The 24,949-nt window shown below is 42.9% G+C and overlaps 1 protein-coding gene across 2 annotated transcripts in view; it reads left to right on the top strand.

Moving 5' to 3' along the window:
- MAP3K20 (mitogen-activated protein kinase kinase kinase 20) overlaps positions 1 to 24,949 on the top strand; it is a 132,712-nt gene that overhangs the window by 77,464 nt on the left and 30,299 nt on the right. Inside the window, exons 11-12 of one of the 2 annotated variants that reach the window (XM_048484852.1) lie at positions 5,777 to 5,912; positions 21,291 to 24,163. In XM_048484852.1, coding sequence (XP_048340809.1) covers positions 5,777 to 5,912; positions 21,291 to 21,659 — 505 coding nt within the window. In that variant the 3' untranslated portion in view covers positions 21,660 to 24,163. Of the gene's footprint in view, positions 1 to 5,776; positions 5,913 to 21,290; positions 24,164 to 24,949 lie in introns of those variants that run through there. The other variant, XM_048484851.1, reaches the window with a different exon arrangement.

Below are 24,949 nucleotides of genomic sequence, written 5' to 3'. Positions count from 1 at the left end.
ACCTTTCCTTCCTTCCTTCCTTCCTTCCTTCCTTCCTTCCTTCCTTCCTTCCTTCCTTCCTTCCTTCCTTCCTTCCTTCCTTCCTTCCTTCCTTCCTTTCTTTCACTGGGTAAATGGTAGCAAAACAGATCATTGATGAATTCTGATAACATTTACCTATGTTCTCTTGGCTCCTCACTTTACTTGTTTTAATTTGTATCTCGCCTGTTGCTGAAGAATTCAGCATGGCTTGCATCCCTTTTAAAACATTCCTTTTAAACATCCCTTTTAAAACATTTAAAATATTAATAATAATTAAAAGTTATTCGTTTAAAAAAACCTTTTAAAAAACCCTCCCCAAAAACTCTAGCATCCTACAATGTTTATTATTGTTTATTCAAATCCCTGTTGGAGTACAAAAGCTTAATATGTTTTCAAAGTCCTTTTGCTTTTAGTCTCCAGGATAACAGGAACACAAAATAAAGGTACAAATATTAATTAGGCAGCTTTCCATCTTTATTCATTGGAAGCCATTATATATTGAGAAAGTAGAGCAAGTCAGGTCATGGAAAAACAAGCAAGGAATATTAATCTGCAAAATTACTGAAATAAACAGTACACATGGCCAGTAATGTTATATGCAAATTGCGAAACTTATGGAGTAACAGACTCATTAACTGGGCAATGTACAGGAGCCTTCACTTTAATTACATTGTTTATTATACTTTTTTTAAGGAATGCAGCTGCTTTGCAGAGTCTGACCTTTTATTATAAAGAAGTTTTTGCCTAATGAAGGGAGATAATTACAGTACGTACACAGTATGAGTTTGACATATAGAAAGCTGTTGTTACCAAGACTTTCCTAGGGTAGAAATTTATTTAAAAGGAGATAGCATTTTTTAAAAAGATTTTTAAATGGATACATACACACAAGTAACACCAATGACGACAACTGATGACTTGGTGTTCGGCTCCTTTACATGAGACTGTTGTGTTACTGGGTTTGATCCTGTGGATAACAAGGGGAGCTTGCACAAGAGGAAGCCCCTCACATTCCTTAGCAACTTCAGCTACCTTTTAACAGGAGATGTGCGGGACAGAATCCAGGGTTATCATCATACAAACCTCAGAGACGAACTGACATCATGCAAACCTTTTATTATTTATTTATTTGTTCAGTTATAATTTAAATTTAATAGACAGCCCACCCCCGAAGGGCTCGGGGCAGTGTACAACATATTTAAAACCAATAATAAACAGTTAGATAACATAAAACCTTGAAACCATCATTTAAAATCCCAAAGTGCTAATTTTAACATATAATAATAATATAATAATCAGATGGCACTGATCACACAGTACATGTCACGGGGGCTGGTTAAGATGATATTCCAGAGCAGTGATTCCCAACCAGGGTTCCATGGTACCCAGGGGTACCATGACAATGCTACCACCTGCCCCTTCCCCGGAATCAAATGGATTTTGAAGGGAGGGGGGTTGGAAGCCTCATGGACTCCCTTTAAACAACATTGAAAAACAGCATTGTTTTATTTGCCTAAATTTATTGTGGATTGCGGGGGTAGATTTAAAGGGAGGTCTCCATGCTGAATTTAAGCAAACACCACAGCTGTCAACGCTGCTTTCCCTCCCCTCCCCCTGCTTGCCACTCCCCCCACCTACAGGCCAAAAATGGAAAAACCCCTAAAAAAATCAAAGGAACCTCAAGGGTACCCTGAGATATGAAGAGCGAGGCCACGGGTACCGTAACGTCAAAAAGGTTGGGAAACACTGTTCCAGAGTGTCGGTTGGACAACAGAAGTGGCAACTTCTATGGCTGTCCCCCACCCCTCACCAAAGGCCGGTGGAACAAAGCCATTTTGCAGGCCCTGCAGAACTCCTCAAGGTCCTGTAGGGTCCTAACGGAGGATGGTAGTGAGTTCCACCAGACAGGGGCCAAGGTGGAGGCCAGCCGTATTGTAGAGGGGCCAGGGACCACCAGTAAATTGGCCTCTGCAAAGTGCAGAGGCTGAATAGAGATGTAGGGAGACAGACAAAAGACCTTCCCTTCTGTGCCCAGTTTCCATGAGGGCTGAAACCCCTTGTGAAAACTTACCGTGCAGCAGGGGAGCTGCAATGCTTAGCAGGAATCAAGAACGGTCACGCTTGCTCAAGTATTCTAACTGGTAATGCCAGAGGCATATCTAGGGAAAATGTAGCCCGGTGCAAAATCTGAGCCCCCACCCCCCATATGGGCAGCTGCCGTTTCCCACCATGACCAAACAACGTTTTTTTGCACCAGGTCTTGAAGTCAGTGTATGGACCTGGGACAGAAGGACAAGGGGTGTGGGGGTGATTTTCTGCCTTCCCCCCCCCCCCCAGTGTGACTTAAGTGGCTGCAACCTGGGGACATTTGACCTCATATGTCCCCTTGGGCAGTACGCCCCTGGGCAATGCTACTGTTCGAAAAATGGCAGAAATTCTTACCCCGATGAATTCGGTTTCTGAAGAGCTGAAAGGCTTAATCAGTACAAGCTTCAAAATTGTTACACCAGCCTAGGTCAGTTGGGTGATATTTTGATGAAATCATCTTAGAATGCAGTCCCAGCAGGTGTAGACCTTGGGATGTTTTAAAAGCTGCACCGCTGCCATCACTATACATAACTTTCCTGCTCTTCAGCATAATATCACTATACACCTAAAGCCAGACATCTGCTGTGACATCATTGCACTGTGTACCCCACCCTAGATTTGCATTACTGGCAGTTGGCTGTGTCACATCGTATGTTTTCTTAGACAGTACAAAGAAGACAAGTAAAAAAAAAACATGGAACTATGGAGACTTCAGGACTCTCATAACGTTTATTGAAATGTGGTAAAGTGCATGACACATTGTTAAATAAGCTGCTTTATTTTACTTGGCAATGCCAGGATTTGGCTAATGGGACCCATTGCATGTCAAACACCTTTGACATTTTTTCTTGCCTGAAAGGTTCCTGGTGTCAACCATATAATTCAGGCACAATGTGATCTTGGCAGTGGATTGACGTTGAGTCATGACACTTTTCTTCATCCTGTCTGCCCAAGAAATGCAGAGATTGAGGCAAAAAATTGTGCGGCCCGACTGTCTGAAGAGTGTTAAAAGCCATGAGCGGGGTTCCTTATTCAACAATAGCAAAGAATCCTACTTATATACTACAAATGTACTGGATAGTTAAAATGAGATTTAGAAACAGTGTTAATTGAGGGGTTCGGTTTTATCTCTTTTCCGTATAAAGGAACTCTTGTGAAGACATGAGAGTAATCTTAACGTTCAAAACCTCAAGACTGGTAAAAATCTCCTTATGAGCTTTGATAAAAGTGAAGACTCATTCATCTCTAAATTGCTACTGGTTATAATTCTGTGCACCCCATGGGTTCCAATGGCAAAACACATTATTATAAATGTTTTGTTCAACAAAATCAGTATACTGCCACTTTATCCTAGCTAGGGAGTTCAAAATGGCGTACAGTGCATATTCCCCTTCAGAAAGTTACTCTAAAAAATTTCTATGGAAATCTCAGTCCACAGTAAATAAAGCAATAGTGATCCTATGAACTTATTTCCTTGGTTTCAGTGAGCCTTTGATAACCCAGTCCTTGTACATATTCACCTGAAAATAAGTGCTGCTGTTTTCAGTGGAGTGTGGTGGTGGTAGACAAGTTACATCAAGTCTTAGCTGACAACCCTGCAAAGTAGTGATGGCGAACCTATGGCACGGGTGCCAGAGGTGGCACTCAGAGCCCTCTCTGTGGGCATGCGCATAGAGTTCATCATGTGGGGGGCGGAAAATCACCCCCCCCACACACACACACATCTAGACTGACCTGGGCCACTGAGCACAACGTGCATGCACCACCGTGAGCGGGGAGGACTCAGCTGGTGGGCCTGGTGCCTGTGCCCCAGGTGGGTGCTGCCTTGGGGGGGGAGTGAAGAGGAGGCAGAGATGCTAGAGAGGCACAGAGCAGTGCGCATGGGACTTGCTGGAGGCTAGAGCAGGCTGGCCCCTGCTCGAGCGGGTGGGTCGGAGGAAGAGGGAGCCAACCATTTTTTTCTAAACTAAAACTTCAGCATTCAGGTTAAATTGCCGGGTTGGCACTTTGCGATAAATAAGTGGGGTTTGGGTTGCAATTTGGGCACTCGGTCTCAAAAAGGTTCGCCATCACTGCTGTAAAGTATGGCAACTCTGTGAGGTTTTCAAGGCCCGAGATGAACAAAAGTGGTTTGTCTTTTCCTTCCCCCGTGTAGGAACCCTACACTTCCTTAGTAGCAACCTTGCCTTCCCATCCAGTCCCGACTCTGATTAGCTTCTAAGATCTGACAACATTAGGCTAACCTGGATTATCCAGATCAGGGGGCATCCAGATCAGGGCTGATAGAGCTTTCTCCTAAATAAATGCCCATAAGTCTTGAATTTGGGGCCAATGAGAATAAAACGACCGTATATACTCGCATATAAGCCGAGTTTTTCAGCCCTGTTTTAAGGCTGAAAAATGCCCCCCTCGGCTTATACACGAGTCACCGCTTACCAGCTGGCTCTTCAGGCTTCTGCCGAGGCTGGGGCCGTGGCCCAGGATGACCTCCCTTCGGCTGCACAAGCTGCTTGTTGCTGCTCTCCTCGGAGAGTGGCTGGCTGGGCTTCCTCAAACCGGGAGGCAGAGGGAGCTCCTTATTTGGGCAGTGACATCAGGGGGAGTCACTGCCCAAATAAGGAGCTCCCTCTGCCTCCCGGCTTGGTTTGAGGAAGCCCAGCTGGCGGGCAGGCAGAGGGAGCTCCTTATTTGGAACGTGACATCAGGGGGAGTCACTGCCCAAATAAGGAGCTCCCTCTGCCTCCCGGCTTCCCACCCTCAGCTTATACGCGAGTCAATAAGTTTTCCCAGGTTTTGGTAGTAAAATTAGGTGCCTCTGCTTATACACGGGTCGGCTTATACACGAGAATATACGGTATACACGAGTTAGTAGCTGAAATAACTAGTTCAGCCTGTAAACCATAGATACACAGAAATTTGCCTGCATATTCTTTGGCTCACCTCTTGTTTGCCAACTCTCAATCAGCAAATGAGGTAGCAGAATGAACAGCAGCTATAGATGTGAGTTGCCACTTTTGAATACTCCCTATGTTTAAAATGAAAAGAGAGACCTTGCTGCTAATAGAAAACTATTACACCAAGGCTGCAGGTTATATTTTCTTAATGTTTATGATAGCTGTGTAAAGTATTGGCAAGTTGCAGTTGATTTATGGTGACCCCTGGAAGAGGCTTTCATGGCAAGTGAGAAGCAGAGGTGGTTTGGCATGGCTTTCCTCTTCCTTGGTGGTCTCCCATGAATGGAACAACTCCTCTTAGGTTCAAACTGCTGATGAGGTGGAGCCCTGCGATACCATTCCACGACCTGTTTATAAAGTGGTGGAGCATTAAAAAATAGTTTCTCCCACCTGTATTTTGAAATGGTATGCCACATTCCTGCTTTATTCTCCTACTTGTTTACATTAATTATACTTTTAAAAGAAGAAGAGGATTGGGGATTTAATTTCTTTCTGGTTATTTATTTATCTATTTTTGGATTACTGTATGGTCTGAATGTCTTCTGTTGTGTTTATGGCTGGAAAATTCCCTTCATGGTAATTAAATGTCCTGCTTGAGTTACCATTGTACTTTACACCCTTTCACATTTAATTAATATTCGTGCAGAAAAATTTATGAACAATTTGTACTTGTCAGGAGAAGACACGACTTAACAAATTGTCTCTGTGTGCAGATGTGAAATAGAGGCCACTTTAGAGAGGCTAAAGAAACTGGAACGTGATTTGAGCTGTAAAGAACAGGAGTTAAAAGAACGAGAGAGACGTTTGAAGATGTGGGAGCAGAAACTAACTGAACAATCCAACACACCTGTAAGTACCTGCAGGCTTACTCTGTAACCATTTGTTCATCATAGAAGAATTTGAAATTCCAGCAAAGATTAGAATCCAATGAACTACTTTTTAGACATACCCAGTGATGTTGTTAAGTTGCAACCAACCTATGGTGACCCTGTAGGGTTTTCAAGGCAAGAGATGGTCAGAGGTGATTTGCCATTGCCTGCCTCTGTATTGCAACCCTGGGCTCCCCCCCCCCCCCCCATCCTAATACTAACCAGGGTTGACCCTGCTTAACTTCAGAGATCTGACAAGGGCTGTTTCCGCACGGGCAGAAAGCAACGCTTTCAGCCCAGAAAAAAACCCTTTTGGCGGGGACCCTTTGCACAGGCACCGCTGCCAAATTGATGCAGCGGCGCTCTGTTCCCGCCCAAACGGTGTTTTCAAAACTCGCTCAGGGAGTGAGTTTTTCTCCAAATGCCGGCTTCCATCCAGTGCCATGCGAACGGCAGCGGGTGGAAGCCGGCGTATTCCCCTCCCCGGTCCCAAACACCTCCTTACCTCCTATTGGCTGTCGTCGCTCTGAAGAGCCATGGGGACATGCCCCCTGGCCTCCATTGCTTTAGCCGTCGCTCTGGCCATAGGGGCGTGTCCCCTGGCCTCCTCAGAGTGACAGCAGAGTGACAGCTGCCAGCAGGAGCCAAGGGGGCTGCATGGCTGTGCGGAGCCTGCTCCAACAGCTGCGCAGCCCATGGGGCCGTTTGTGCGAATGGCCGCAGAGCCTGCATCGGCATGATTAATGCCGATGCAGGCCCTCTCCCTTGGCTGTGCGGAAACAGCCAAGATCACGCGAGCCTGGGCCATCCAGGTCAAGACATATCCAGTGGACTGTGATTTCCAGTGGGATTTTTGTATTTCTTTTCTTTCTATCACACTCACCTTTTGAAACAGCCTTTTGGTTTCAAAGGTGGGTTATCATGAAGCCACTGTTTGAGAGAAGCTGTTGTAAAGTTCCTTTGGGGGCATGTAATTGTGGCCATGACTTGGATGCCCCAGGCTAGCCTGATCCTGTCAGAAGCTGAGCAGTACTGGCCCTGATTAGTATTTGGATGGGAAATCACTAAGAAAGTCAGGGACCCCTCTCCCTCCCTTGCATGCCACCCCTCCCCTCCCTCCCTCCCTCCATTTCCCTTGCATGCCACCCCTCCCCCTTCCTCCGCTGAGGTGGGTGGGCCATGTCCAGATGACGGGCCCCATCCCTCCCTCCCTCCCTCCCCCCCCTCCCTCCCTCCCTCCCCCCCCCGCAAAGTTTAGTTGCCCTATATGCTTGCAGAATTCTCTCTATTCACTTTCTCCATCTGGTGCATAATTTATAACACTCACTCAGGTGCCCCCCCTTAGCCATTTTTTATTCTAACCTGAAAAATCCCAGACTTTTCAAACTCTTCTCATAGAAAAGATGCTCCAGCTCCTCAGTTTTAGTTGCCATCTTCTGTACTGAGTACATTTTCTGAATACCTCTGAATGTCTCTTGCCTTAAAGGCCCTATTTATCTGTTAATTATTTAGATTTATTCCACACCCTTTCCAATAGGGCCACTGTGTGTCGGTCGCTTGATGGCCCTTTTCTTGGATTCCTGCCATAGTGTATAGAATAGTACCTATGGCCTATGTTAACTATGTACATGAACTCTACAGATTACATTTTTTTCCTATTTTAAAGGCAAAATGGTGCATCCAGAGATCCTTCTCTGCTGGTGGAATTTTTGCGAGTTCCCTTCCTCCCAGTTCAACCCTCCCCCATTGCTTCCAGTGCTGTCCTGAGGTGTCCCCTGAACCACAGAGGCAATGCTGGGAGAGGGGGAATAGACCTCAAAGGAAGCTGGAAGATTCTATGAGTAGAGTTTTGCTTGTGGTACTTTGAATTCAAGCCAAGGAACGGATCTTTTTACGTCTGGCTGTTGGAGGAAAAGACTCACAAGTCCATACAGTTCTTTCCATAATTCGTTATTTATTTAGAAAATTGATATCAGGTCCACCAAAGCAGCTAGCAAGTAGCACTTTATAAAACAAATCAAAACCCCAAATGGAACTATATATATATGAAAACTGGGAGACACCAGTTGTAAACATAGACCTCAAATAAAGGTAAAGGGCAGAGACGGGATTATGGAGGGAATGCCGAACAAAATGCTGGATAAGACAACCAGACAAAAAAACCCCTGGCTGGTAGATGACAATGACTGAAAGGAATAGGCAGATATTCCTGGGGAGAAAACAGAGATGCCATAGTATGTCTAGCACGTGTCAGTAAGAGAGACAGTCCATTTTTTTAAGATCAGCGATTCTTAAAACTTTGGTCTGCTTTAAAAAATGTTTCATGTTGTAATGCTAACTGTGGCCCCTTCTGCACATGCAAAATAATGCATTTTCAAACCACTTTCACAACTGTTTGCAAGTGGATTTTGCCATTCCGCACAGCTTCAAAGAGCATTGAAAGTACATTATTCTGCATGTGCGGAATGAGCCTGTATGTTTTAGCTTAATGTTTTGGTATGCCTGAATTTTCACAAATTCACCAAATTTTTCTTGATGGGAGGAAGAGCACTCACACTTGCCAAAGAGCGCACTGTCAGATTGAAGTCTTTCCCAGGGCAAGAAATAATTATACAGATAAAATAAATACTGCATGGAAGTGAACGAACCTCCACGTAGCTTTCAGAATGTTCAGGTGTGTTACAGAGCATTCCTCCTTCGGTAACAAAATGCTGCATCGTTGCCATTTACTTTCTTTAAAGTCTGCCATTGCAGTAAGGCATAGGATTTCTGTTATTGATTATGCATCTGTCCCGCTCTTTCTTCAAGAAGCACATTAGATGGAGGAAAGCTTGGGAGCTCCAGGTAGGACTACGCCCAGGCTGTGATCTGCTTAGCTTTCAAAACGCAGCTGCATTATGCATCCGTATGCTGTTTTGTGGTTCCTCATTTCCAAAAATAGTTATAGCTTCTGGTAAATAGTGTTGACGCTCCAAACCTCACACTACAAAAATCTTGTTGCTCTCTAAGATGCCGCTGGGCTCAAATCTAGCTGTTCTAAGGCAGACCAGCACAGCTCACCTGCAGCATGGGCTGCAGGAAGAACAGAGATTTTTTTGAAAGATAGGGCTCTATTCTAAAGATTGCACTTCTTCATTATTGGTTTTGTGTGAATAGGGCTGGCCTCTGTAGGTAGTTTGGACCAGGATCTATGCCAGTAATAACTGTCAGGGAGGGCACTGGGAACACAGTGGCTTAGATCCCCCGCCCCCGAGGTTTTCAGTGGGCAGAGGAATTTGTGCTCGTGGAGGGCAGCTTTCTAGCCTCCCTCAGCGGCAGACTTGTTTCTGTGTCAGCCCCCACCCCAAATAGGATTTCAGGCTTCTGCAGGAGAACGAGGAAGGGGAGAAAGTTGCATTCTACAAACACAAATCCTTCTACCAGACAGAAAAACTGGTGTTTATGTGCAGGGTACAGTTAAAAAGACCACTTGTTTGTTTTCTTGTTGAAAGGAAGGTGGGGGGGGGGGGGGCAAACATGTCATATTTTCTGTGTAATTGGAAATGGTCTCTTTAGGACCTTGTTTGTAGTTACATTATATGCCCCCCCAAAATGACTACGAGCGTTGACCATGTATTTCAAGCAGAACAGAATCGCCTTAGCATTTGTGAATGTATCAGTATTTGACTCCAGCCCAAACGATTGGCTAATTGCCTTTGCTCTTCTCCAATAAAAAAAGAAAATTAAACCACAACAACCATTTGAAATGTACAAATCGTTACTGCATTTGTTTCAGTCTGCTGTATTTTTACGATTCACTTTTGAAATGTACATTAAAATGGCTTTTAAAAAATGTAAGTAATGATTCTGGTCTGTTCACCGGGGAGGGGGGGGGGGGTTGCACCTTCTTTCTGAGGCACAGTTTAATGGCATCTCTGTGAATGACACGGCATGTGTATTCCAGCTGTGAACATGTAGTAGAGTATAATAATGAAGCACAAGTGTTTCCCAGAAGCAAGGTGCTCTGTGTTCCCAGTAGGTAGCTGCTGGGATCCCTTTAATGTCTGCAAAGATCCAGTAGCTAAGATATGGGCCATCACCTACATGGTGCACAGCATGAAACACGTTCCTAATGAGCTGATCTTTTCCACCAGCGAGGCTAGGGATTTTTATGCTGTGCTTGCTTATCGCTTATCGTCCTTTTCACCGGCTGGCTTTGCTGAAGAAAGGTGTTTGTGCTATGGTCTATTGTTCTTAGCGTACACTTCCTTTCTGTGGCATTAAGAAAATTCAGTTGCACCGTTTGCCTTTTTTTTTTAATATTTAGAGAGCATGAGCTTTCTATAGGACGTTGACTGAATTATCCTGTTGTAAGCAAATGCATTCCATCAGAAGAGAAGATTAAAATAATGCAGAACATAGAGGGCTTTTTTTTTTAAGTTCTTACATGAATGGCTGAAAGAGCTTCCATCCGATTTTTGAATAATGGAAAAGTCTTGCTGTTTCCTGCATGGTTTTCTTTTATGGCGCTATTTTATTTTTGTTGCTCTGTGAGAGAAAGCAGCTTCTGATCTTATATATAAGCAAAATGAATCTTCGATTTGTGGCCGTGAAGAAGGTCACAGACACACTGTGTGGGTGCCTGTTGATGAGAAGTCTTGTCCATAAAGGCAGGAGTAAATTTTAAGAGAAATAAATGAATAACCTGATGTTGGGGGACTCTTCTCTTTCTATGAAACTTCCTTTGTGAACTCTGTGTTATTGAAAGTAGTAAAAGATTGTTTTGAAGCAAGGACCTCTTAAAATGACAGGGAAATCCAAGTGTGGTAGTAACTTTTTAAAAGGCTACGTGTCTGGCAGAGCTTTCAGATGTATCAGAATTTTTCAACTAGACTAAACATGCCAGTCCTCCTTGAGTGGTTTGGATGGGGAAGGACAGGAAATCTCCATGTATTTTTGGCTGGGTTCTTATTGGACTGCTTGAGAATGTAGTTAGGTATTTTGGTCGAATAATATTTCTCGGTTTTTTAATGCAAAAAAAGACATCTGTGAATTACCATGGGACGCAGTTGCTGCTCGGGGTGGGGAAGGCAAAACCAGCAGATACTGCCCAGGTAAGGGCGGAAGGGGAAGGGGAACCATGCCTAGGCCTTCCCCTTGGGAACGGCAGCAGCGGCAAGAGGCGACCGCCCCTGCCAAACAGGGCCAAGGGGGAACATCTCTCGCCAGGAGTGTCCACCCGGCAGAACCCGCAGTAGAACGAAGCTCGGGACAGGGTGCCCGCCCTGCGGGAGCTTCTGCAAGTTACCCACATGACCAGATCCTGATTCATGCTTAGCCTCACACTTCTGCTCAGTAAAATGTCATTGTCATTTAGCCTTTATTTGGCATAAACAGTATAAAAAGTATAAAATCACATCTAAATCGCATCAAAATACAAACTTGCAACATATAACAAATTAAGTTGATTCATATATACTGTTGCTTGTGGGATATTTCCAGCAGAAAGTTCGCAGCCATTTCACAGAATGTAGCATCAGAATTATTTAATAAGAACAATAGTCTGCTTAGTTCATCCAGCTCGCTAGGTATCATAGAAAGCAACCTGGAGTATTTGACTCTAATACTTGCCGATTTAGGACAACGGAATAATTGGTGAGTTAATGTTTCTAATTGATTTGCACCACATGAACACACCCTTTTGCACATTTCTAGGTTGTTATATCTACCTCGTAGTATGGCAGAAGGGAAAACATTGAAGCGAGCGAGTGAAAAAACTCTTCTCTGATCCGGATTGGTCAGATGATACAGATAGGGAGAGGCCATTCTGTTATGTTGCAAAGGGATCGATAGATGCAAAGGTGAACAAGTCTTCCTGTTTCGCAGAGTTAAACAGTTCCATTCTCTCACCAACAACCTTTGTTTCAATAATCTATACGACTCTGAACAAGTTAAAGTTAGAAGAAGTCAAGGGGTACACCAATTGACTCGATCTTCCTCTCTCTATCAGCGAGAACCATGAATTACTCTGGGTATCTGATGATATTAGGTGAACCAGAGAGTTACTTATTATGTGTATAATGCAAGTGCAGCCAAAATTTAAAGGCTCTCGACCAAGCCCTGTAGACCAATGAATTTTGGCCCAGTTCTAAGCAGAGAGCCGCATAACATACGCAATTTGGAAGGCCCATGATTTTACGAAAAAATTTTGATTGAACCATATTCAAAGAGTCATCCACTGCGTTCAACCAAATGGGAACACCATATAGCAACTGAGCTTCTATTTTTGAATTAAAAACTTTGACTGCTGCTGGAACAAGGGCATGGCCCTTTCCATAATAGAAGGGCACAATGGCATGAAAGCTGTTAGTAGCCGCTGCCATAGCAGCTTTTTTATGGGGTAACCAGGAGTGATTATAGGAAAAAATTATTCCCAGGTATCTATATCGACTGACCTGCTCTACTGGCACCGTGTTAATTGCCCATTTGTGCTTTTTATAGCGTTTGGCAAAAACTAAAATCTTGGTTTTTTGGTAGTTGATAACAAGGCCATTGTCTACACAGTATTCTCCACACCTATTCAGCAGTCTATTAAGTCCGACCTTAGAACGGGATAAAAGGACAGTGTCGTCGGCATATAGCAGTATTGAAATATGCCTTGTCCCTAGTTTGGGAGCATGGCCATTGATTCCCGTTAAGGCTGATGGTAAGTCGCTCAGGAAAAGGTTGAAAAGGGTTGGCGCTAGTACACATCCTTGCCTAACACCATTATACGTTGGAATAGAATCTGTAATTAGACCCTCTCGCGAGTACTTAACTCTACAGTTTGTATCAGTGTAGAGTTGCCTTATCAGATAGAGGAGTTTGTTATCTATTCCCTGTGTAGTCAATTTAGCCCAGTAAAATGACTATGGCCAATTTATTGCCCCAGCAATGGAGTGGTGTGTATTATTGGTAAAGGGTTTCGCACAAAATGGGTCCACCCTCGGACAGCAACTGCCTTGATGGGCACAAGACTAGGCTAGAATCCTTCTCCTTCGTATTTACTTTTCTGTCCGCTACACATTTTGCATATGGAGGAATGATAAGTCATGGAAGGCTGATGTGTAGACTGAAGTAGCCCAGCCAGAATGTATCTAGATTGACCTATATATACACGCACAAGCTGAAATCCAAAGATGGGGGATAGTTGTGAGGAGAGAGCTATATGCCACATGTATTTTTCTTTTATGTACACTGAGAGCATATGCACCGGAGACAGATTCCTTGTGTGTCCAATCACACTTGGCCAATAAAGATTCTATTCTATTCTATTCTATGTATAGATCTATAAATTAAAGCCAGTAACCAGGATTTGTCTCGTCACTTTATAGCATGGACAAGCAAAAATAAGTTGCTATGCAGCTGAAATGGCAAGGTTATACAAATTGTCACTTGCTTCCATTAAGTTCTATGGGACAAAGAGCTCCATTATTGGATGGAGTTAAGGGACAGGCGAAAACAGCCCTTCATTGAAGACACATTGCTTTCCAGATGAGGGACAAACGGAGGTCCCTTTCAGGTTACTGTTCTAAAAAGGATGTTATCCGTTGTTGGCCCAATTCAGAGTAAAACGATAACAGGGATGGGCATTTCAATCCATCTGTCTATAAGCCATCTCTGGGGTGCTCTTGTCATATCAAATAGTGCTGTACTCCCCCCCCCCAAAAAAAACACACTTTTAGTGGTACATTCTTTTTCAGTATTTTAAAAAAACATTCTTAGATTACCGTTATAGCATGACCACCATAGCATTACAGTGCATCCAAACACTGTTGATACAGCACTGAACTGCTATAGCACCAGCACTTGGAAAAATTGAAAAAAGAACATGCTACTAAAAAAGGCCGGGGGGTGGGAGGCAGTCCTTTTGGAAACACTACAAATTTTAAACAGCACACTGCAGTGATTTAGAAGTGCAAGACAGAACTGAAAACAGGAGAAAACAGTTTTCGTTTTAAAAGGCTGAGTCTCAAAAAGACAATGGAACACAAGCAGCTTTGTCTGAAAAGGTTAAAAAAATCTGTTGCCAGCTGAGAGCCAAAACAGTAGTGTCTGAAATGACACAATAAATCCGTTCGCAACTAGCTGCTCAAATGGACTATAAGGGCAGTTTGAAAGGGACCGTAGATTTTTGAAGTTACAGTTCCAAAATTCTTTGTCTCACTGGATTCCGTAGGAGATGCTATTTCATGCCAGTTGTTTGATATAGCAGTATGATGAGTTACTATCTCTCTCTTCATACGATGTTATGAATCTGAAAATGGTTGGAGAATACATGAACCTTCCACATTGACGGCTAAAAGCACCATTTTATTTCACTATAAAATAGCAGAGCCGCAAGCGGACAATATCAAACACTAATAAAGATACTATTGTCAATTTGCCAAGCTTCCCATGAAGCATAGATATTGATGCAGAAGTGGAGATACGAAAAGAATCGTGTGAGTTGTCTGAAGCAAAGTACCGTCATCGGAGTTAACTGCAGCTTTGAGCACCACGGAAGATAGTTTTTGAGCCATTTTAAAGAGGCTGTGAGAGATTAATATGACGATTTCAGTCACTTTGGTCTTGAAGATTAGGCTGCTGAATGTCCAGTGTGGTGTACATGCCTAGGCTGGCTAACAAAAGAGCAGGATAATTTCACATGTTTTGACACTGCTATATTGTTCAAAGCATGCTTCAGCCTTGGGAAATGTGAAGGAACGATAAAGAGGACCTTTCCATCACCAATGAATAACTACCCTGTTTCCCCAAATATAAGACATCCCCGGAAAATAAGACGTAGTAGAGGTTTTGCTAAAGTGTGAAATATAAGGCATCCCCCAAAACTAAGACGTAGCAAAGTTTTTGTTTGGAAGCATGTCTGACGAACAGAACACAGAAAAATAAGACATCCCTTGAAAATAAGACATAGTGCATCTTTGGGAGCAAAAATTAATATTTCGGGGAAACACGGTACCACCCAGTCTAAGACTTCAAGGATGAAGGTCTGTTTAGTTTTTTCCCCCATTTTAATTGCCCTAAACAAAAATAAATAAAAAACACAACCAAATATAACAATGGTGGAAGTAGGTCCACAGATACGCATCTATAAAAGGTTTCCATATATCTAAAATATGAACATGTTCAATTATCTCTATGTCATACGTATTATTGTAAGGTCCTCAATCTATTAGGTTTCTGAAAGGTAGACATTTATCTCTCCAGTGTTGTAATAGAAGTCTTTTAGCAGCAGCAAGGACAAACGGTTGCCCGCGTCTTGCTTTCAAGCAGAGAGAGTTGAATCTCACCACCCCTAATCTGAGAAATTTGGAATTATTTTTGTTTTCTGGTTCCACTAGAACTGCTGTTTCTCAGCAGACGTTCAGTGCGATCCTGTGCAGGATTTCTCCAGTTTAAACTCGTGGATTTAGACTGGAGCATCTCTGCATAGGAGTTTTCTGGGTTTTTTACCAGGATATAGAATCCAGTATTCAACCATCTGTGCATGGAATGTAGTTTTCCTGCGTTGCGCTTCATTCTTGCAGCCTTTTCACACTCTCAGGAAAGACGAGTCTCAGGACTCACGTGGAGGAATAAGTGTACAGGTTGCTGGCTTGAAGTGAAGATGGAGTAAGAGATAAAATCACCCCCCTCCTCCCTCTTCCACAAATGCATCTCAGCTAAGGGAAGGGACAGTTAGTTTCATTTCTCCTCATTCCAGCCCTGCGTCAACCCACACAGTTGTCCTCCCAGTAAGTCTCATAGCCCCAGAAATGACCCTTCCAATGATTGTAAAAAGGCTGCAGGAAAGCAGAAGAATGTGGAGCAACTGTGTGCCTTCTGTGCACAAAAGGTTAGACACAACCCAGTAAATGGAGAACTGATAATAGAATAGAATAGAATAGAATAGAATCTTTATTGGCCAAGTGTGATTGGACACACAAGGAATTTGTCTCCGGTGCATATGCTCTCAGTGTACATAAAAGAAAAATACATTTGTCAAGAATCATAAGGTACAACACTTAATGATTGTCATATAGGTCTAGTAAGCATCAGGAAACAATCAATAGTAATGAAAACATAAAATGTAAAATCATGAAATAAAATGAATGAAATGTCAGCACAGGCTATAGTCATACAGTCATAAGTGGGAGGAGATAGATAATAGGAATAATGAAAAAAGTAGTGCAGTAATTATATAATAAATATATAATAAATAGTTTGACATTATCGAGGGAATTATTTGTTTAGCAGAGTGATGGCATTCGGGAAAAAACTGTTCTTATGTCTAGTTGTCTTGGTGTGCAGTGCTCTGTAGCGACGTTTAGAGGGTAAGAGTTGAAACAGTTTATGTCCAGGATGCCAGGGGTCAGTTAATATTTTCACAGCCCTTTTTTTGGACCCGTGCAATATACAGCTCTCCTCAATGGAAGGCAGGTTAGCAGCAATTGTTTTTTCTGCAGTCTCTGATTATTCTCTGAAGTCTGTTATTGTCGATCTTGTTGGGTTGCAGAACCAAACCACACAGTTATAGAGGTGCAGATGACAGACTCAATGATTCCTCTGTAGAACTGTATCAGCAGCTCCTTGGGCAGTTTGAGCTTCCTGAGTTGGCGCCAGAAAGAACATTCCCTTTTGTTGTGCTTTTTTTGATGACATTTTTTGATGTTAGGTGACCATTTTAGGTCATGAGCTATGCTGGAGCCTACAAATTTAAAGGTCTCCACTGTTGATACTGTGTTGTCCCTAATATTATTGTGAGAGGAGGTAGGATGGGAGGGTTTCTCCTGAAATCTACCACCATTTCTACGGTTTTAAGTGTGTTCAGTTCTAGATTGTTCCGGTGGCACCACTCCAGGCTAGTTGTTCAACCTCCCGTCTGTATCGCGGTTTCATCGTTGTCTCGAATGAGACCAATCACTGTTGTATCATCTGCAAATTCTCAGTATTTTTAACAGATGGATCGAACGAGATGCAGTCATTGGTATACAGAGAGAAGAGCAGAGGTGCACGTACACAGCCCTGCGGGGCCCCTGTGCTCATTTTACAGGTGTCTGATGTAATTTTTCCTAGCTTCACCTGCTGTTTCCTATCTGTTAGGAAGCTTGTGATCCACTTACAAATATGCTCAGGTACTGCTAGCTGATTTAGTTTGGTTAGAAGAATGTCCGGTATGATAGTATTGAACACAACCATTGTGAATATGGGCTCTGGGATTACTTTAGTGTAGATTAATACCATGTTTCCCTGAAAATAAGACAGGGTCTTATATTAATTTTTGCTGCAAAAGATGCATTAGGGTTTATTTTCAGGGGATGTCTTATTTTTTGCGCCCCAGGGGCGTAGCGCCCAGGGGGTGGGGTGTTCCGGGGCGGGCGGGGATGTGGCAGGGACGCAGGGCAGGGGCTGTGCTGGGGAATCTGTAACTAGGGCTTATTTTTGGAGTAGGGCTTATATTTCAAACATCCTCCAAAAATACCGAAAAATCATGCTAGGGCTTATTTTCAGGGTAGGTCTTATTTTCGGGGAAACACGGTATGTATCGCCAAACCATTGTTTGGTGGTACGCAAACAAACTTTCTGCTCCATTCAGATGCGATTGGTTTGCAATCCTGGTTTGAATTGGAGGGAATGAACAAGCCGTAGCGCACTTGTTTAGATGTATTCAGAAACTATGGTTGATGCTAAAGTGGAAGCAACTAGCTCCCTTGTACTGCGAAAGAGAAGGGGGGCACTGCAGAAACCTCAGGCTTATTCACAGAGGACCAAACCATGCTTTGGCATTTCCCATGAACTGTGTGGCAGCAGGCTCAATGCTCTGTGGGGAAAAGCTGCAATCAAATTGTACTTTTGCTTCAGCGTGAATGTCGCCATCTCAATGGCAGTTTGATAATTTTAGCTTTGGAACACAGCTCTGTTATCAGTTTGCGCAACAGTCTCTTATCAGAGGTGGGGAGGAAAAAGAAGAGATTATATTAATATGCCCAAATTAGCGCATACAACTTATGTCAGGAATTGGAAGCAGATGGAGACAGGCTCAGCAGAGAGTTGTCAAATGTAAAGGGCCTCAGCCGCAGCTGCACAACACCTGCTCTGCCATTGTTCGAGCACTGTGGCGACATCAACATGGGAATTGAGAGGACAATTCAAACTCTTTTTTAAAGTTATGGAAACTCTTCCCTCTTAGTCTGTGCAAATCATGGCCACTTGCAGTGCAACTGGGTCAGAAACCCTGTGGAAGGGACCTTGTTGTATGGTTTCCCTAACATTTTCCCATGCCTCTGCAAACACACACATGCATCTTGTTTTGTTTATTTTTTAAGGGCAGCTTTTAGTTTACCTGGGCTGCAGAACCGGTATATTTCAAACACATGGCTTGGTGCATGGAGCAAACACACCCTGAATGTATTGTGAGCACACTTCATGATGTTTGTCACACACTTTGGCTGTTGTAAATAATTCCTCAGGAATCCAGAGTTGACTATATAAGGAATATGTGCCCGGTCTTCTGTTGCTGGGCATGAGTATCGCATGGCTGGGCAGCAGTTCCTAAACTCAGGTGAGCCATTTTGTACCCACACTTCCATCTGTTGTCCTCTGGGTTACTGATCTCAGCTTCAGCTGGTATCCTTGCCTGGCATGTCCTGGGAGCAGCAGTGGCGTAGTGGTTAAAAGCAGGTGTACTCTAATCTGGAGGAACCGGGTTTAATTCCTCACTCTGCTGTTTGAGCTGTGGAGGCTTATCTGGGGAATTCAGATTAGCCTGTGCTCTCCAACACATGCCAGCTGGGTGACCTTGGGCTAGTCACAGTTCTTCTGAGCTCTCTCAGCCCCACCTACTTCACTGGGTGTTTATTGTGAGGGGGAAGGGAAAGGAGTTTGTAAGCCCCTTTGAGTCTCCTTGCTGGAGAGAAAGGGGGGATATAAAACGAACTCTTCTTCTTCTTGGTGAAACAGTGCTGTGGCTACCTTGAAAGCCCATGAAATTCCCTGAAGTTTACCAGCCCACTTTATTTCCTCCTTCCTTGATTTTGCGACATTCCAAGCCCAACTAGAGGGAGTCAGAGATGTTACTGAGTTTAAAGTGAGTTGAAAGTTGAAAGGCAGATCAGAAAATGCACCTCAAAAGAAAGACATTATAAGCCATTTATTGTTACACACTGTAAGTTCCTGGAACGATAACTTTTCATTTGTCCACTGTGTGATGTCATGTCTTAGAGCCTTCATATAAAAGTTTGTGTAATGTTCCCAGATGTTGGGTTGAATCCAAACAACATTTTCCACTGGCAAAATGAAACTACTGCTTTCCTCTCCTCTGCAGGCCAGCAAAGCCCCTAAAATGCTGGTCTTGGGAGACAGAGACCCTGAACAAAAGTAACACTCCCGCACTAGCAGGAAGTGACTTTCAGATTCAGCCCTTTGAGTTTACCCGCCCTATGTCTTCTCTCACGGGGTTTTGTTCTTTTGCAAATGATTTCTTTGTGAGCTATAACTACCATGTTTGATTTTTTTTAACTGTATGCAGCCAGGCATATATATAATTATATAGGCCTCTAAATATGCATATTTAGATCGATTGAAAAGGCAGGTTGTATAAAGGAGGAGTCAATGGAACCCAGCCACTGGGAATTGGACACTTTGGATGTTAGTGTGACAGCTGTTACAGGAAGCTTAGCTTCCTAGAGATGTAACCTAGAACAACTTATGTTTGATTCATGTTCCCTACAACACTCTAGGTTCTCTTTATGGGGTTTGGGGGGGGGGGGCATTGCTAAATGTACCGCCAAAAGATTTTATTCAAGCAGTAGTAATTTTTAAAAAGCAAAATCTTTTGTTTTGAAAACCTGAGAGCTAAACTTATTCCCAGTTGAGTTATTTCCTTTGGTAGTCATAACTTCTGTGATGCTCAGATGATAACATTTTTAATGGGCAGACACACACACAAAGTATATGCAGCAATTGCAAATGCTTGCATCATTACATGTGTGGGGGTTGACATGCAGAAACAAATTTGTGCTCCGTTGACATGTAAGATCTGATGTGACCTTTAAGCCTCTTGCAAGCTCCTCCCTACCCCCATCAATATGAGGGCCGATCTCGTCATGAAGGGCAACCTCCGTGGAATGAGTGATCCGTGTGCATCGTGGCTGTAACATCTGGAGTGGTGCATGATATTGGTCAGCCGGTGTCGTTCAGGCAGTCTTCCAGCTACTGACAGCAGTAGGCAAAGCCATTAAGCTTTTTGTGCAATCTATATTGTGCCTTTGAAGCATGGGGCACTTACCACGTGGAAAAAGTTTGTCCTCATCTACCTGGAAACATTGTAATGCAATCCACAGTATTTATAGGAATGAGAGAATTTCGGTTCTCTTGGGCATTTTGTGTGCCCAATGTAGCTATATTGCTGTACATCAGGGATCGAAATACTTTTATCACTGAACCCCCCCCCCCCCGCTTCATCAGTTCTACAGAAGCAATTTATTAGCAATGTGATTAAGGTAAGGATTTGTGTCTACTTCCGATGAACTCCACACATGCACATAAGCAAACCTAACCTAGGTGGATTCCGCACGGGCCAAAAACAGCACTGTGAAAACAGTGTAAACCCTTTTACACTGGTTTAAACCATTTTACACCATTTTCACACCACTGTTTTCTGCCCGTGCAGAATCTGCCCCAGAGTACATTGAACACTATGTTCCAGATTTTTTTTACATTCTGTCAAATATTTGTTCTTTTTAAACAGTAGTTTTAAGTTCAAGTGCCATTTGTCTTTGCTAACACAACACACTGGTGTTTACAGTTGTGTTTTGGACATTTTGATCAAATTGAACTGGGTTCTTAAGCTGGGTCAGTGGTTTACTTCTAATTGCCAAATGTCCATTGGCGAAAGATTCCTCATTTGGCAGATGTGAATCTTCGGACCAAATCCAGCAATGCTATAAAATGTTTTCTCTTATACAACATGACGCTTAAATTTTCAGCTAAAAAGCTCGGGGCTGCTTGTGGTTTCTTGGTGGTGGTTGCTGTCTTCAGTGTTTTTTCCTTAAAAAATAACTCAGGCCAAGTCTTAGGCAGATTCGGCATGGGCCAAAAGCAACAGTGTGAAGATGATGTCAAATGGTTTAAAACGGTGTAAAAGAGTTTGCACCGTTTTCAAACCGTTTTTACGCCGCTGTTTTTGGTCCATGTGGAATCCGCCTTAGTTAATTCTTACTTGGCTAGTGGCTAGACTCACTAATAATTTTACTTTCTATTTATTGCTAACTAATCTAATGGTGTCTTTAGCCTGGATTATACATTGTTTCTAACTTTCCTTTTTTCCCTCTCTGTCCTTCCTTTCCTTTTTTACTAGTTCTGCTTCCCTTTTGCCGCAAGAAGGTCTGAGGAGTCTTACTTTGAATCTAAAACAGAGGAATCAAACAGTGCAGAGATGTCATATCAGATCACATCAACGAGTAACGGGGAGTTAGCTGGCGTGAACAAGAGTCTGAACAACTTGATGAAGGGCTTTGGGGATGTCTTCTCTATGAACCAAGCAGGATCCGTCCTGCATTCTGGGATGCAGATAAATATGCAAGCCAAAAAGAATTCTTCCAAAACCACATCAATGAGGAAAGGGAAGAAAATCAACATGGCAGTGGGGTTCCCTGAATTCAGCTTCTCAGATGACGATACCGATGACGATATTGAGTTTGATGATGAAAGCGATAGCAGTGAATGAAAGAACTCTTAACGTAGCACCTAAAACAAAAACGAGTTTGTGCGTGTGTCAGAGGTGGGGGGAATTCTGCAAGTTTTATTTAAATAACATTTCAAAACACCTTTTTGTTTTGTAGGTCAGCTTTGTGGCTTGTATGCAAACAATTATGTGACTTACGTTTTATGCCCATCAAAGGTTTTGCTAAAAAAAAAGTTTTGAACACTTTCAAAACCAACTTGAGTTTTTTAACTGATTTTTTTCTGAGAGTTTTTGTTGCAACATTGGTTGTCCAAGTAACAAGCCTAGTCCTGGTACAACAGCATAATAAAACTCTGAAAGTTCCTAGAGGTATTTTGTGTAACCTGCTATTAAATATGCACAAAGTACTAGGTTGCTTTCAACAGGTTAATACCCTGAAAATTTCCCTGAAAATAAGACCTACCCCGAAAATAAGCCCTAGCATGATTTTTTGGGATTTTTGGAGGATTTTTGAAATATAAGCCATACTCCAAAAATAAGCCCTAGTTACAGATTCTCCAGCGCAGCTGATCTGGTCACGTGGGGGGCACAAAATCATGGGGGGAAAAATAAGACATTCCCTGAAAATAAGCCCTTCCCTAATGCATTTTTGGAGCAGAAATTAATATAGGACCCTGTCTTATTTTCAGGGAAACACTGTAAGTGGAAAACATGTATGTGACTACTTGGATTTTCCCCGTATATTCTGTACTTATTAGCCAAAGAATGTCATGTTCAGGAGTAGGCAGTTTGTGATGGTACACATCACCTGTTTGGAGGAGGCGAAGTTTATGGCGCTCTTTCCAGTCCTCTCTTCTCAAACAGGTGGCTATTCAGAGAAAATAATGCTAATTTGGGTTCTTCAATGCTCAAGTCATGCAAATTTCCCTTCCACAGTCTCCTGACTCCTTTTGCATGTCTAGACCTGTTGTAGAAAAAGTGATCCATACATGGAAGCAGCAAGATTTCATAGGTGTCAAACTCGTGGCCCTCCAGATGTTATGGACTACAGTTCCCATCATCCCCTGCCAGCACCATGCTGGCAGGGGATGATGGGAACTGTAGTCCATAGCATCTGGAGGGCCACGAGTTTGAAACCTGTACAGAACAGGAGTTTGATCTTCTGCTTGCATCGTTCCGTTTAATTGTTGCTATTTCGGTCCATTTCGGGGATGAAACAAATTTTCGGCTAGGAAGGAGATGTTGGATTCAATTGACTGTCCACTTAAGCACACAGCTGCAACGCTAAGAACTGAACATGAAAATTCATTGGCAGTTTCTTTTTCTTCAAAGGCGCAAGTAGCATCTTTCAAGCAGAGCTTTGTGTACAGATACATTTGTAAATGCAGGACGTTTCTTCAGTTTTATTATCATCCACAGAACAATTTAGTTTTTAGGTTGTTTGCTGCAATAATTAAGTTTCTCTAAGGTCCTGACCCAGAGATATAAACAGCCTGCAATGAGCTAGCATTAGAAACTGCATGCTCAGTGTAATGGCACTGTGTTGTGGTACCATTAATTACCTGAGGGTTTTTGTTAAAGGGGACTCCTCTAAAATCTAGTAATCACGATAGTTTATTAACTTTCTCTTGAGAGACAAGACATGTGCAGGAGTCTTTGGGGAGCCTATTGCTATGCATGCACGTGACTTGCATCAAGGCCTGTGGGTTATATATGCACACTTGTACACACAGCTTGTACTAATTTGCACTTTTTCACTCCAGTCTAGGGAGTTACTTTGGTTTTATGCTGCCCTCCTTCCCAACTTCCAAGGAATCTGAAATGGCTCAGGTTACCCAGTACTTAGTTACTTCAGTGCCTAGCTAAGAGATTGAGCTGCAAATCAGGAAGTTTTCAGTTCAAATATCATTTCTTCCAAGAATACACTAAACGGGCTTAGGCAAGTCACTCTCTCTTTCATTCTTCCCCTCTCCCATGCCATGCATCTATAGTATAGGGCTAATACTGGCCTATCTCACAGTGTGATTTTTCCCCCCAGAAGTATAATGGGCCAGGTTCAAACCATAAGTTTGGCTTTCTGCTCACAAATTCCCTGTGAATGGCAGGGAACTTTTAGTCCAGCCTGATCTATTTGAAACATTTAGAAAGAGATCGTGAATGTTCAGAGTAATTGCTAAGTTCTTGAACCCTAATCAACCATGAAGCATACCTTGGGCCAATCAGACACTCTCAGTCTGAATTTCCACACAAGAGTTGTGAGGATAAAATGGAGAAGGAAAGATCAGTGTCATTTCTCTGAAGGAAGCGTGGGATTAAGATATGAAAAATGTTCATTGATAAATAACTTGCAAATATATATATTTACAAGTTAAGATTACATGCTTGATCCAGGCTAGGCCAGTCTTGTCAGATCTTGGAAGTTTGGCAAGATCTGCATGGTTAGTACTTCGATGGGAGATGGTCTAGGACACAGGTGTCAAACTCGCGGGCCTCCAGCTGTTATGGACTACAGTTCCCATCATCCCCTGCTAGCATCATGCTGGCATGGGATGATGGGAACTGTAGTCCATAACAGCTGGAGGCCCGCGAGTTTGACACCCATGGTCTAGGAATTCCAGGGTAGCTACGCAAAGGCAAACCACCACTTCTGAGCTCTTACCTTGAAAATCCTATGGGATAGACATGTTGATTGCGACTTGACTGCACTTTCTACCACCACATTCAGCTTTAGCCAAAACGGGCAAGTAAATAATACAAGAAAACCCTTCATAGCATGAACTACATAGTGCATTTTATGCATCTTACTTAAGGCTCTGATTCAAAGCTCTAGGGTTCCAATGTGCACACTGAGACCCCTTCTGCACAAGCAGAATAAAGCACTTTCAATCCACTTTTGTGATTGTTTGAAAGTGGGTTTTGCTATTCTGCACAGGAAAATCCAGCTTCAAAGTGGATTGAAAGTGCATTATTCTGCATGTGCGGAAGGGCCCTAAGACTTGCATATTCGTTCTTCCGTTGGCTTCTGCCAGTTTGAGAATGTTGCATGTTCTACACAGGCACAGCTATTGTCCAAATGCAAGAATACAACACCTGAATGTGTAGACATAGACGTTTGTGTACTCATCAGGTACTTCACATATATATCCCAGAGCAGTTTGATTGTGATGTATATATCTAACATTTTTACTACAATGGCAGTTGGAAGCAATTTATGATTGGAAGCACCATTTATCATATTTGCCTGAAAAGTATCGGGCTGTACCACTTCAGTGTTTAAGAGATTATGGCTGTAATCTTAAGGATACTTTCTTGGGGTTAAGCTCCACTGAATA

This window comes from Sphaerodactylus townsendi, linkage group LG02 (genome assembly GCF_021028975.2).
Source record: "Sphaerodactylus townsendi isolate TG3544 linkage group LG02, MPM_Stown_v2.3, whole genome shotgun sequence".
Classification (NCBI taxonomy): domain Eukaryota; kingdom Metazoa; phylum Chordata; class Lepidosauria; order Squamata; family Sphaerodactylidae; genus Sphaerodactylus; species Sphaerodactylus townsendi.
Note: the sequence above shows the minus strand (reverse complement) of the source record. Positions and strands in the feature narration are given on the sequence as shown.